At 39.9% G+C, this 12,279-nt stretch overlaps 1 protein-coding gene across 1 annotated transcript in view; it reads left to right on the top strand.

Annotated features, from left to right (window-relative positions):
• Positions 1–62: 62 nt before the first annotated feature.
• Positions 63–12,279, top strand: part of SPTLC2 (serine palmitoyltransferase long chain base subunit 2) — a 72,702-nt gene continuing 60,485 nt past the window's right edge. The window contains exons 1-2 of the mRNA XM_021542830.3: positions 63–181; positions 11,203–11,397. Coding sequence (XP_021398505.1) covers positions 89–181; positions 11,203–11,397 — 288 coding nt within the window. The 5' untranslated portion in view covers positions 63–88. The remainder of the gene's footprint in view (positions 182–11,202; positions 11,398–12,279) is intronic.

Genomic DNA, 12,279 nt, shown 5'->3' with positions numbered 1-12,279 from the left:
GGCGATTGGGGGAGCGCGCGGCGCGCTTCCGGTGCGGAGCGGCCCGGCCGGGCGGGGGCGGCGGAGCGGGCGCGGCGGGGCCGGCGCGATGGAGCGGCCCGAGCGGCCCCGCGCCAACGGCTGCGGCGGCGCCCACGGCGCGCTCCGCAACGGCTTCGTGCGCGGCCCGCCCGGCACACAGGTGTGCGCGGGCGACGGGGGCGCGGCGGCGGGCGGCGGGGCCCCGGGAGGCACCGAGGCGGGGCCGTGAGGGGTGTCGGCAGAACCCGATGGTTTGTGTCGTCGGCTCTCGCCCGGGGCGGGCGGGCAGCGCCCGGGGCGGTGCTCGCTCACCGCACTGGTGGCGGCGTGGGCAATGACTGTCCCTCGAGTCACGGCTGTAACTTTACTGCGAGGCTTTTGAACTTAAACGTCGCTGTAGCTCAGTGGGTCTGGGCTTTAGCAGAAAAGGTTCAGCAGTTCTTCGCCACCGTTTCGCTGTTCCAGGCGGACGCGCGGGGCTGTGGGTACGAGGAGCCCTGAGCACGGACTTCCTCTAGAGCAGAGTTGGAGCTTGGTGCAGCGCTTCCCATCTGCCTGTATTAACGCTGGGATGCAAGTGGGTATTTGTGCTTGCAGACTCCAGCTGTTTCTATGCAAAACACTCAAGGTTTGTGTTATAGTGTAAAGAACTTAAAGGTTGTTATGAAGTCAGCCTCAGCAGAAGGCAATAGGTTGTGTTTCCTTGAACACTTCAAGCTGCTTGATAAAAGCCTTCCTCTGTTCTCATCTCTCCTGCTGCTTCTGTTTTTCAGTCCTCTGCTCTCCCTTCTATTTTTTCAGCGTAGGTTGTGCACTCACTGTGTGGACTAGATTGAGAACTGATGCAGGGTAAAACGAAACTTTTTTTCCCCCTGGGTTATCTTTAACTGAGGATACTTATTCTATTTCTTTGACTGGATAGATGCTCGTAGTCTTTCCCTGGCCCTTGGGAGATACAGCACAATATTGGAAGTGAACAAATGGAGGGAGGTACAGTACATTCATTTGGCAGCAGGGTCAGTTTGTACTTGTTTGGGGAGCTGTGGCTTTGGTAGTCTTGCCTTGCAAACACCAAGCACTGCTAGCTATAAAACTTTACATGTAAATCTTGGTAATAAGATAAAGTATGGTGCTGGAGAGTGTTCTTCTGTGAGATTTTTTTCCCACCCTATGCTTTCTAAAGAAAAATGTCTGAATACAGTTATATTCTTCCACTTCAGAGGAACAGAAGGTGGGGTCAGGAAGCATTTCCTCAAGGGCTTTGTTTACCTGTGTAGCTGGAGAACATGGGTGATGTAGTGTGTGAATGAGAAAAACCATGCATATCAAACTGAGGAAACTTTAAAAACCTTGCTGATTTATGCGATGTTCTATTCACTTAGTAGCTTGCATATGATACTATGCTCAGATATGTTTTGGGGACCTGAGGCATTTGAGATAACTATTTCTGAAGTGGGTCAGGGTTCACTGGAGAAATGGTCATGAGAAGTCTTACCAAAAATCCAAAGTATAGCAGCAGTGTGAGATTTAAGAGTGTAGGAAAGTTTGGTATCTTTCTGGCAGCTGCTTGATTTATAATTAGGAGTATTAAATTTTTTCAATTTTATGTGGGCTAACTTTATGTTAACTTTCAAAGTAAGGGTCTGAATGTTAGAACTGGACTGGAAGAAGCAATTATTTAGGAGAACTAATTATGTCCAGCTTTCTCAGATAGCATCCGTGGTGGTAAGCTGCCAAAAGATGTGTTTGCTGATATATCACAGATTTGGTTAATTGATTGGTATTTTGCCTTTTCAGTTTTGTTTTTTGAACCTTTCTATAGAAGAAAGGAAACATGTGAATGCTCACATTCTGTTGTATATATTTGCTGTGTATGTATATGCTATGTACTTACCACATACAGCACTTGAGAATCTGCAACTGTAAGCAAGTACCAAAAAGGAGGCAACTTGCACAAAAGAATGTGATTGTTACTTAGTAGGAAAAAAACAAACAGAAAAGTGAGGATGCGGAAAAGAACGTTTTCAACAAGGCCTTTCACAGGTTTTGTGTGAGAAATAAGAGGTAAAATGAGATCATGAGATCTAGCTGAAATGATGGGAAGTGAAGGGGAAAGGAAAACCATCAGTTTAAATAAATGTTGCAGTCATTGACAATTTACCTGGAAAAGCATGGAGCTTCTGAGGGGAGAGCTTAGAGACAGGGTAGTGCATTATCATGTCCCCCAGTAGTGCTTGATAGTGCAGAAAAGCTTTACCCACTTTTAACTATGTGAAAAAAAAGGAGTCCTCTTCTACCTAGGACATTTCTGCTCAGATTATCTATGTAAGTTTGGGGGTTTTTTAATTCTTGATTTGTTAGTTTATGTGGTTTTGTAGGGTTTTATCCTAAAAAAATAAAGCTTAAATTCAAATGTTTCCTTATGGTACTCCCTCCACTGAGGGTGGTATTTGACATATAGAGTGGGTTCTTTACTGTTGCTCCAGGATGCACAGAAGAGGGTGAAATTGTTTACTTAATTTTTTAAGAGGTTGTATTTGTCTCCTTCTGAACTGCTAAACCTCTTTGGTAAGAGGAGAGGGGAAACTTGCTGCCTACTAAAACTGTGCAGTAACAGACCCTTGACTACCTTGGAGATTAATAAAATATTATCAGTGATTGGGAAAGTGGCCATTTGAAGCTAGGGATCGAGCATAGCAAAAACATTCTGCTGAAATACTGAGATAAATACAGCTCTTGGCTTTCCTGAGGTATCTTGTGTTCAAATTACTTGGCTCCTGCTTGAAGTTAATCTGTTTAGAGATTGTTACATTCACTGAATTTCAGTCTCATTATGAACACCTTTATTAAAAGAGGCTGAAGTACCAATGGAATGTTGGAGAAAAGTGACTTTTTTTCTGACTGTATACAGTTAAGGGAGTTAATGGTTAGAAAGAATAGTAATTTATGGAAGGGCTTAAAATTTATCTAGAATTCTGGTGTAATACTGCAGTATGTAAGATAAAAGCCTGACATGTCAAAGGGTATTGTCATGACATGAGAAGTTGAACATAGATAGGAGAAAGAGAGAAAATCTTAGAAACAGAGCTGTGAAGTTACCTCTTCAAGTTGTGCATGATTCTGCTTTTTATGCCCTTCTGCTGTTTTGGGGAGAGTGTTGAGTTCAATATAAAAATGGTGTTTAGGAGCTATCAAGACACTTGTGGGAATAATAAATGGGGGGAAATTGCTTTTCCTTTCTGCAATGCAATTTTAAACTGGAATGTATTTCTCCATTGGAATGTTTTGCAAATGACTAATGGTTTTCCAATGCTGCATCTGAAAAGATTTTTCTTGCTTAGAATAGGGATATTGGTACATCTTTAATGGGAGAAGATACCCTTATTTTCCAGGATAATATATTTGAATCCACCTATTATTGCGAACAAATTCTTAGTAATGTGATTTTTTTTTTTTTTTTTGCTCCTTAATTGAGCTTCTTGCATTCTAATAGTTCTGTTGTGCTAGAAGCTAAAGAAGAAGTTGTCTCAACCTAAAAAAAATAAAATTGGGATACAGATTTTAGATATCAAATTCTTAATTTCTGTTTTGTGCAGTATCTCCAAGTCAGTTAGATAGGAACTGGAATTATATAAACAAATGTTAATTTCCCTGGTGTTTCAAGAAGGTTTTCAAACCCCATCCTATAGCAACTTCCAGATGACATACATGCCTTTGTAAACAACGTCTTGTACTGCTTCCTCAGGAAGACAAGGAATAGTTTGGTTGACAAAAGTGGGAGGACTGTGGGATTTGCATTCCTTTAAGACTGTTAGAAGTCCTGAATTCTAACAGCTTTTAAAATGGCCAGCATAGATATTTCTTTCCTAGAAGTTTTGGTGTGGATATACAGAAAACAATTTGTGTAGTCTTGGATTTGTGCTTGCTCTTCTTAAACAACGTAAACTGCTTATATAAGTTCATCTTGTGGGATTGCTTCAGGATGCAGGGGAACAATGACTTCATCCTGATTTCTAAGATACTTTTGCTGGAATTCAGGTTAGTGTAGTTTCTTTCAGAGAGCACACTTAAGATTACTTGCAGCAGATACTGCAAGTTCTTTTTGCCACAAGTGATTTAGTGGTAGCAGTGACGTGAATCGTGTTTCAGATGAAAGTTAGGATAAGATAAATGTAATAAATACCCTATCCACTGGTGTAAAAAGGAATTGGAGTACAGAATTGTGAAGTTTTTTCACATCTGTGTGCAAATTTAAAATTCAGGTATTTCTGAAAGGGAAAAAAAAAGATCCTGAGAATCTTAATCTCATTAACTGCTTGAAGAAGTGGTTGTTCCCCTTACTGAGTTTGGGAGACTGCATTTTGCAAATGGTGTCCAGGTTTGAGCTTCTCAGAAAGATGGTGACATAACCACATGAATCTCTGAATCCAGTGGAGGGTCCCCAAGAAATGAAGAGGCTGTGAGAGCTGGCTGTGCTCAACCTTAGGAAGAGAGAAGGCTTAAGTAGCTGGCTGCAGGATATAGAGAAAATGGGGCCAGACTCTTGGAAGCGTGTGACAATAGTAGGAGAGGCAACACTTGTAATTGGGAGGAATAGGAAGTTTTGATTGCACATAAGGAAAATAACTTTTCCCGGAAGGGTGGTAAAATACTGGAAGAAGTTTCCCAAAGAGGTTGTGGGATCTGCATCCATGAAAAAGCTCAGGATGGTTGGACATGCTCTTGACAACCTGTTGTAATTAGCCCTGCTTTGAGTTGGGGCTCAGAGACAATGGAGGTGCCTTCCAACCTTAGTTATTCCATGGTTATGGAGATGAACTCATGGACTGCAGGAGAGTCTGTCCAGGTGTAGACATTAGCATTTAATCCCCGAACCCCTGTAAAGATGTGTGCCTTAGGGCTTATAGCAGGTACTCTGAGGCTTACATCAGACCTGAGGAAAGGAATTGCTACTGACTCTTGCTTGGTTTTCTGATTGACTGTATTTATTGTGTCAGTAATGTAAAACTGAAGTGAGACGAAAGTTATGTGATCTAGAAAAGACTGCAGCCTTGTTCAGATACTTTAATTGACAAAACTCTATCTTTAAAAAAGTGTACTTGTGCACAATGATCTTTTGCTAGTAGCAAATTCAGTTACAGAAGACTGTAAGCCTTTTTGTAAGCAACAGCTACTCTGCATTCTCCCTGGCTAAGTTAATAGTTGAGATCATATTAAATTAGTAGGTGTAGTGCCAATGTTGTGCTTGTTGAGAATTTGTGTGTCTGAGCTGGTATGAAAACAAATGCCCATGATAGCTATTGATACTATGGGCTTCTCTGAGATTTGAATATGTTGCTACTGAGAAATTAGTTTGGGTGAAGTGTTAAAATCTCTGGATTGTATTTGGACTACCATTTCAAATTTAGCTGGTGATAAGCCCTAAATGCTCTTAAGAAATTGTATACAAGTTATTTTATTTTTACAGTATTTACTTGAGTGATATGTTGTATTTTTTCTGTCTTAATTGTACAACAAAAACAATGTTCTTCTCTGAATTTCATGTGTTCAATTTGTTGGAGAGACAAAAGCCTTATCTAAGTTATCTATTGACTTTAATTTTGCTAGGCAGAACATAAAGCATTGGCCCATCTTCAGTGAGGTTTCCAGTGTTTTGTTTTGCCATCATTAAGAAATAAATCCTAGAAAAAGAACTGGTTTTAATTCAAAAGTATAGTTTTGAAGAGCACTTATAGTTGAGAAAGGGTTGGAAAGTTTAGGAAGTAATGGGGTTTAATGTCTATAAAAATGAGAGCAGATTATAAAATATGTCAGGAATGCTTTCAGAAGTATATGAGAGCCTGGAGATTGACTTGTTGCGGAAGCAGTGCAGACCTGTTCTGTCTTTGAAAATCTTTATTGTAAATCATATTTGGTATTCTGTGTGCCCGAAATCTACTGAACATAATAGATAAAGTTACATGTAAGATTTAAGGTAATTTAGGGTAAAGAATTTAAAAAATATTTTAAATTAAAATTTTAAAAATTTAAATATTTTCTTAAATTAAAAAATTTAAGAAAAATAGTATTTTATCAGTAGTATTCAAATTGTCACCTGTATGTAGTAAGAAAAAAAACCAAACAAGTTTAATTGCATCCTTTACTTGCTAATGGGGGGCAGGGGAGAACCCAAACAACTTTTAAATGTTACAAAGATTCACACTGTTTTCGTAGATGTGGTAAGTGCATCTTAAACAAACACTGTCAAATTTGTTGTGACTAACTAATTGTAAATAAAAATATTTTATAGTACCTGTCAAGAAGAACAAATCTTTAATTAGAAATGTACTCTAAAGTCTGTTTTATAAAACAAGTTTATCTCCTGTGGGGTTGTTTTAAAGCTTGAAATGTGATTCAAAACAGTTAATTCTAAATTTGGCAGTAAACACTTTGTCTTTTTACCAATGCAACAGTCTGAGATTTGAAGTCTAAGCAAAGCAGTGCAAGGGAAAGGGCTAGAGGTGACAGTAAAATTTCCACAGGGTATCTTACATTTTAGAGCAGCTGCATTCATGGAATTCTCACTGCTGTGATTTCTGTAGTGCTGATTTCCTCAATCCTTTGTGATGAATGTGCCTACTTTTGCATACAGAGGCACACTCGGGGATGTGGTCTTTCAGTGTGTTTCTAAAAATAGAAGCAGCAAGCCTGTTACTAAAATTTCTGCAGCATGTGCTGTATGTGGCAATGGGAAGCTACTAAATTTTAAGAATTTAGCAAAGTTGTGTTCCAGCATAAATAATCTTTTTAATGTGTTTACATAAATTCTGCCAGGTTCATCTCTATTTGTTCTTCCTGTCAGCATGAAATAAAATGGCCTTTTTAATACAGACTGCTGGATCTTTCCTGGGGGTAACAGCAGTGAGCAGTTACTGTGTATGGCTCTTGAACTTGTGCAGCATGAATTGCACTTGTAGCATCACATCTCCCTAAAGTTCATGCCTGATGTGCAAGGTGTGTACCCAGACTCCTGTGGTAAATCCTGTGTGTTTTCTGCAGTAGCATCTGCAAATTTTCCTGCGTTTGCACATGGCTTTTGTCTTCTCACTCACAAAGGACATAGAGAGCATCCAAAGGAGGGGTACAGAGATGGTGAAAGCATTATGAAGAGTCACTGAAGTCACTTGGAGAAGAGGAGGCTGAGGGCACACCTCACTGCAGTTACAGCATCCTCACCAAGGGAAGAGGAGGGGCAGGCACTGATCTCTTCATTCTACTGACCAGTGTCAGGACCCCAGGGAAGGACATGAAGCTGTTCTGTGGCAGGTTTAGGTGGGATATTAGGAAAATGTTCTTCACCTACTGGGGGGTCAGGCACTGGAGCAGTGACCCTGGGAAGTGACCACAGCACCAAGCCTGACAGAGTTCAAGAAGCTCTTGGACAGCTCCCTCAAATAGGTAGTGTGACTCTTGGAGTCATGCTGTTCAGGGCCAGGAGTTGGACTCGATGGTTCCCTGTAGGTCCAAACTCAGTACATTCTGTGATTATCAACAGACTCTCATGTGTCCTGCTTAGACCAGTGTAGTCCTTTCTAGCAGTAGCTGTGTGATGTTGCTACTGCTCAATCACTGCTACAGTACTGTTTTATGTGGTTTGTTTCGCCAAGAGTTTGGCCCAACACAGGCATTTACAGGCATTACCTGTGGCTGGTTCTTTGCTGCCTTTTGTAAGTGGCTGAGTTGTGCTCTGATTCTCCTGCAGCTGAGTTTTTTAATGTGATGGTGCTCTTCTGCATGCATGTACTCTGCACAGTACAGGAAAGAGAATTGTAGGTGAGCATACACGTACTTTTTTTGATCCCTGTGTTTAAGTGAACTCTGACTGTTCTTCATACTTGGATATGCCATATATTCTACTTCAAAGGTCATGGCTCACTTTAAGCTATTTGAAATCATAAAAGTCTTAATCTTCCACGCCTATTTTCTCCTCCTGATAAAAGGAAATTATGCACTGAACTCTAGCCACCTTCTTTCTTGGTCTCTGGAATTGAAATTGCTGTTCTTTTGCAGCAGCTTTGGAGCTTGCAGCATGTATGCCTTCATTTGAAGGCTTATGTGTGGATTTATAAGGCATTCTTAGAAAAACAAATAGACTTGTATTTAATGTCTACAAATGTTTCTTTTGTAGTCAACTTCTAGAGTTTTTTTACAGTCATATGCTTCATGAAGAGTTTGTAGAATTGCATTCAGTCTGTAATTTTTTTGATTCAGTTAGGATAGCACAAGCTTCTTAGCTGATGTCACAGCTGACGCGCAAATTTAAGGATGTGTTAGCACACTGGTGGAAGAAAACTGAGAGGTGAAATTGATTGGAGTATTGGTTGAATCAATACAGGTATTCCTAAAAAGCCTTTTTTAGTGAAATATTGGGATTGACCATAATGAGTAGTTTTTTTAGTTTTAGCATTTGTTACAAGCACAGTCACCTTCAAAGACCTGGAAAAAATTGGTATGTTTTTATTGTGATTAAGTTTGCATATAGATTTGGTTGTCTAAGTTGTTTTTTTGTTGTTGTTGTTTGTTTGTTTGGGTTTTTTTTCAGTAACTTTTTGGTACCCGGTAACCTTAGATCCATTATCTTAACATGTAGCCTTTCATCTCTTCCAGATGAACTTTCAGTTACCTGGGAAAGACATTAGAAGCTTTGATATGATCTCTAGCTATTCAATACTAGGTAATTTGTGAAATAGCCACTACCAGTTTTCTGTCTGCTTATCCAGAAATCAGCTGCTGGTACCGCAGGCAGGCACAGGTGGCAGGTATGTAGTGTGCCTGCTCCTGAACAGCTGCTCTTCACAGCCTGATCTGACAATGTGAGGATGCAAACTTCAACTTGTAATTCCCCAAGCTGTGAAACTGTGGTGGTTGGAGCTTTGGTGCATGATCTCTCTTGCATCTGGATGCAACAAAATTCTATAGTTTTGTGCACAGGAGCCATAATGATACAGTTAAGCAATTCTGAGAGTAATAGAGAAGAGGTAGGTGGCTTTCATGGTTTTTCCTTTGCAGTGTTGGCTCACTGTGATTGTAATGGTGCTGCTGCCCCTCCTCTCTCTCCAAAAGCTGCTGGCTCTTGTTTGCTGAGCTCTATTGAATGACTGTGGAGCAGTGCTGTAAGGACTGTTAAGGTCTAATGAATAACGTTCTGCAAACGATTGTATTTCCAACACGGATGGGTTCAGTGTTGAAGGGATGCAATGCTGATAATCGGATGTAGTTGCTTTAGTTGTACTAGCTGGAGGCTGGTGCAGATGGCTCATAATGGGAGTGAGTGGGGCAGGGGCAGCCCCTTTGACTGGGTTGTTCATTAAGAGAACGGTATGTGAACGTTTGGTCTGCATTAACGCCTTAAATTGCCAGCACTTAAGCTGCAATGTGGTAAGCAAGTGTTCCTATGCTTGTGCCAAGTGGTAATTTTCTACCTTAAGCCACCGCTGTATGTGGTGTGTTTTTACAATAATACTTCGGTATTAAACCTGGCCTCAAAGCACTGCAAGCTAGTTACCTGCATCTGTCTTTAACTGCTGCTTCTAAAAGAGAAGTTCCTACTCTGTCTTTGCTATTTTGTTTCCATATATAGACCTATTCTTAAATCCCCACAACTATTGTGACCAAATGAAGGATTTGCTTTGCTTAAAGCTGTGTCAGAGGAAGGGAAGAGGTAGAAATGGCTATCAGGAGGGAAGGTACTATTGTGGTTTATACTTGGTGACTGCATAGCTATAGCATAATTGTATTGCTAAGAACAGCCCCTTGGCATCTGAAAAATTGTTTCATTATATTAATGACAGACTCGAAATATAGACTTGCTCTGGCAGGTATCACTTTCCAAATAATTCAGTGTCTGCTGATGCCAGCAAGTATGTGTGCCTTATTGATTCAACTGTTGGTTGTAGTGCTTAGTGCGATTCTACATTACTTTCCCATATGATAATATGAATGACATATGTGAATAACTGGTTTTATTCTGTCTGCTGGCCCACACCCCTCAGGAATTATTTGCCATTGTCTTTTTTTGATTAATTGAGGTTCAATCTCTTTCCTAGGTGTTGAGGTTTCTTTGATTAGTACCTTTTAAGAAATACATTTCTTATTTTTATATATATTTGATGCTACACAAGGGGATTTATGTCTTATAGAGTATATATATGTGTGTGTATATATATATATATATACACATATACTATATATGTATATGTAGCTGTTCTATTATTGTGCAGCCATTCTATAACTTAGCTATGCAGATATCCATTTGCCTCTAATGGCTAGATTTCTGTATTTTCATTCATTAACTTACGAGATCTGATCTTTAACTTAACCATTTTAAAAAGTAGTCGAGTTAAAACTAAAATTATCTTTTCCCCCATTTGCCTTGTAACTGTGAAGTTTTTCTGTAATAGTTGCAAATATTGCATATTCTAGTACTTGAGATAGACCTGCTGTATGCAGTAGGCAGCTAGTAAATCTCCTACCTTCAGATGACATGTAAGTAGCAAGATGACTTTTACCATGGATTTTATGCAGAAAGCCATGCTTTGTTCTGTATGCTGACCTGCTGCGTTGAGACTCTATATACAATGACTTTTTTGTCTGTGGTGTCATGTCCGCCTCATGGATGAGTACAGTGTTTATGTTAGCATCTTTAGGCTAACAGCTACAGAGACACGTGGATTGTGATTGTTTTGTTACACTAATATAGGCTTCCAAGACTGAGACGATATTGTTTAGATCAGTAAAACTATTAATTTATATTTTGTTTTTCTCTGTAGCAATCCTGGGACACGTTGCTGTTCTGTTACTTGTACCCTCTTGGTGAAGGCACTTTTTTTATTCTGGTTTGCCTAGACGTAAGCAATGCTCTATATGTAGCTTTGCAAACTAAATAGTTTTAATTGGATGTTGGATTAAACTGCCCTAGATTGGTGACTTTGACTTGTGTTATATCAGCAGTTTGGCAACTTCATATATGGAGACTGGCAGTGTTTATCAGTAATGGCTGAACTTAGCTGGCAGCAGTTTTTGCTGAATGGTGGGGGATGCAGAGCTTGCAGCTGACCACAGGGCTGGGAACTCCTTTGAAATGTCTATCTGCCTTTTTTTCAATTAATAACTCAACTGCCTCTCTTTAAATTTTTACTATAGATAAATCATATTGTGCACAATGGAGGATTATACAAAAGGCCTTTCAATGAAGCTTTTGAAGAAACACCAATGCTGGTTGCTGTGCTGACCTATGTAGGCTATGGTGTTCTCACTCTCTTTGGATATCTGCGAGATTTCATGCGGCAGTGGAAGATTGAGAAGTGTCAAAATGCAACAGAAAGAGAAGAACAGAAGGTAACCACTGGGAAATAATATTCTGTGGGAAATGATGTGGCTGAGGCTTGAGTGTTTCTTTGGGAAGAAGTGGTGTTCCATTTTCTGCCATCCTCTGGATGCCCCAATTACTATACAAGTAATGCTGTATCATGAAAAAATAATCTTTCTTTTGAGTTATTTTTCCTTGGAGTAGTTTCCTCATCTGTCTCAGTGCAAAGCTGCATCCACAGTTACATCAATGTACTGAAAGATCCCCCCCAGCTGCAGAAACAAGAGTTTGGGGAAGAGAGACTGCATATTCCAGCATCAGTACTTAAAGAAAGGCTTCTGGTTTTAGTTTCACACCAATGGGAGGCTTTCTGATGCTGATCTGGTGGCTGAGTTTTGATTTAGAAATGTTATTAATTCTCTTTATCGGAAGCAGTTGCAAAGAGAAGCTTGTGAGTCAGATCCAGAGCACAAGCTATATAAATTTAAATTCTTTTGGAATCCAGAACACAAGCAGGTTAGCTGGTGAGTAATTTGAGGTGCTGACTCGTGGCTCACTGATAGTGATTAGAAAGAATTAATTCATGTTACAACCCATTCACAAAAGCTTCTGTACCAGGTGAAAGGTCTTGCCTGCTTCAGCAGATAGACTAGAATGGATAATTCTGATTTTCAGTACTTATAAATTATTTTTAGTGATCTTTATTCCCCACAGGAGTTAATTGTTTTTAGGAAGCTGCTGTTGAAACATGAAATTCACAAGCTATTTTCTTGCTAACACTTTAGAAGATTGTGACTACCAGTGAGCTGTCTCCAAAGGTCTCTTGCTGATTTGGGTTCTCTCAAACTGTTTTTCCCAACTGCTTTGGAGAGCCAATGTGACTTATAAAATGTTCAGGGAGTTCCTTTTCC

Source organism: Lonchura striata, chromosome 5 (assembly GCF_050655825.1).
Source record: "Lonchura striata isolate lonStrDom1 chromosome 5, ASM5065582v1, whole genome shotgun sequence".
NCBI classification, from domain to species: domain Eukaryota; kingdom Metazoa; phylum Chordata; class Aves; order Passeriformes; family Estrildidae; genus Lonchura; species Lonchura striata.
The sequence above is the reverse complement of the archived record's forward strand: the minus strand, read 5'-3'. Positions and strand labels throughout refer to the sequence as shown.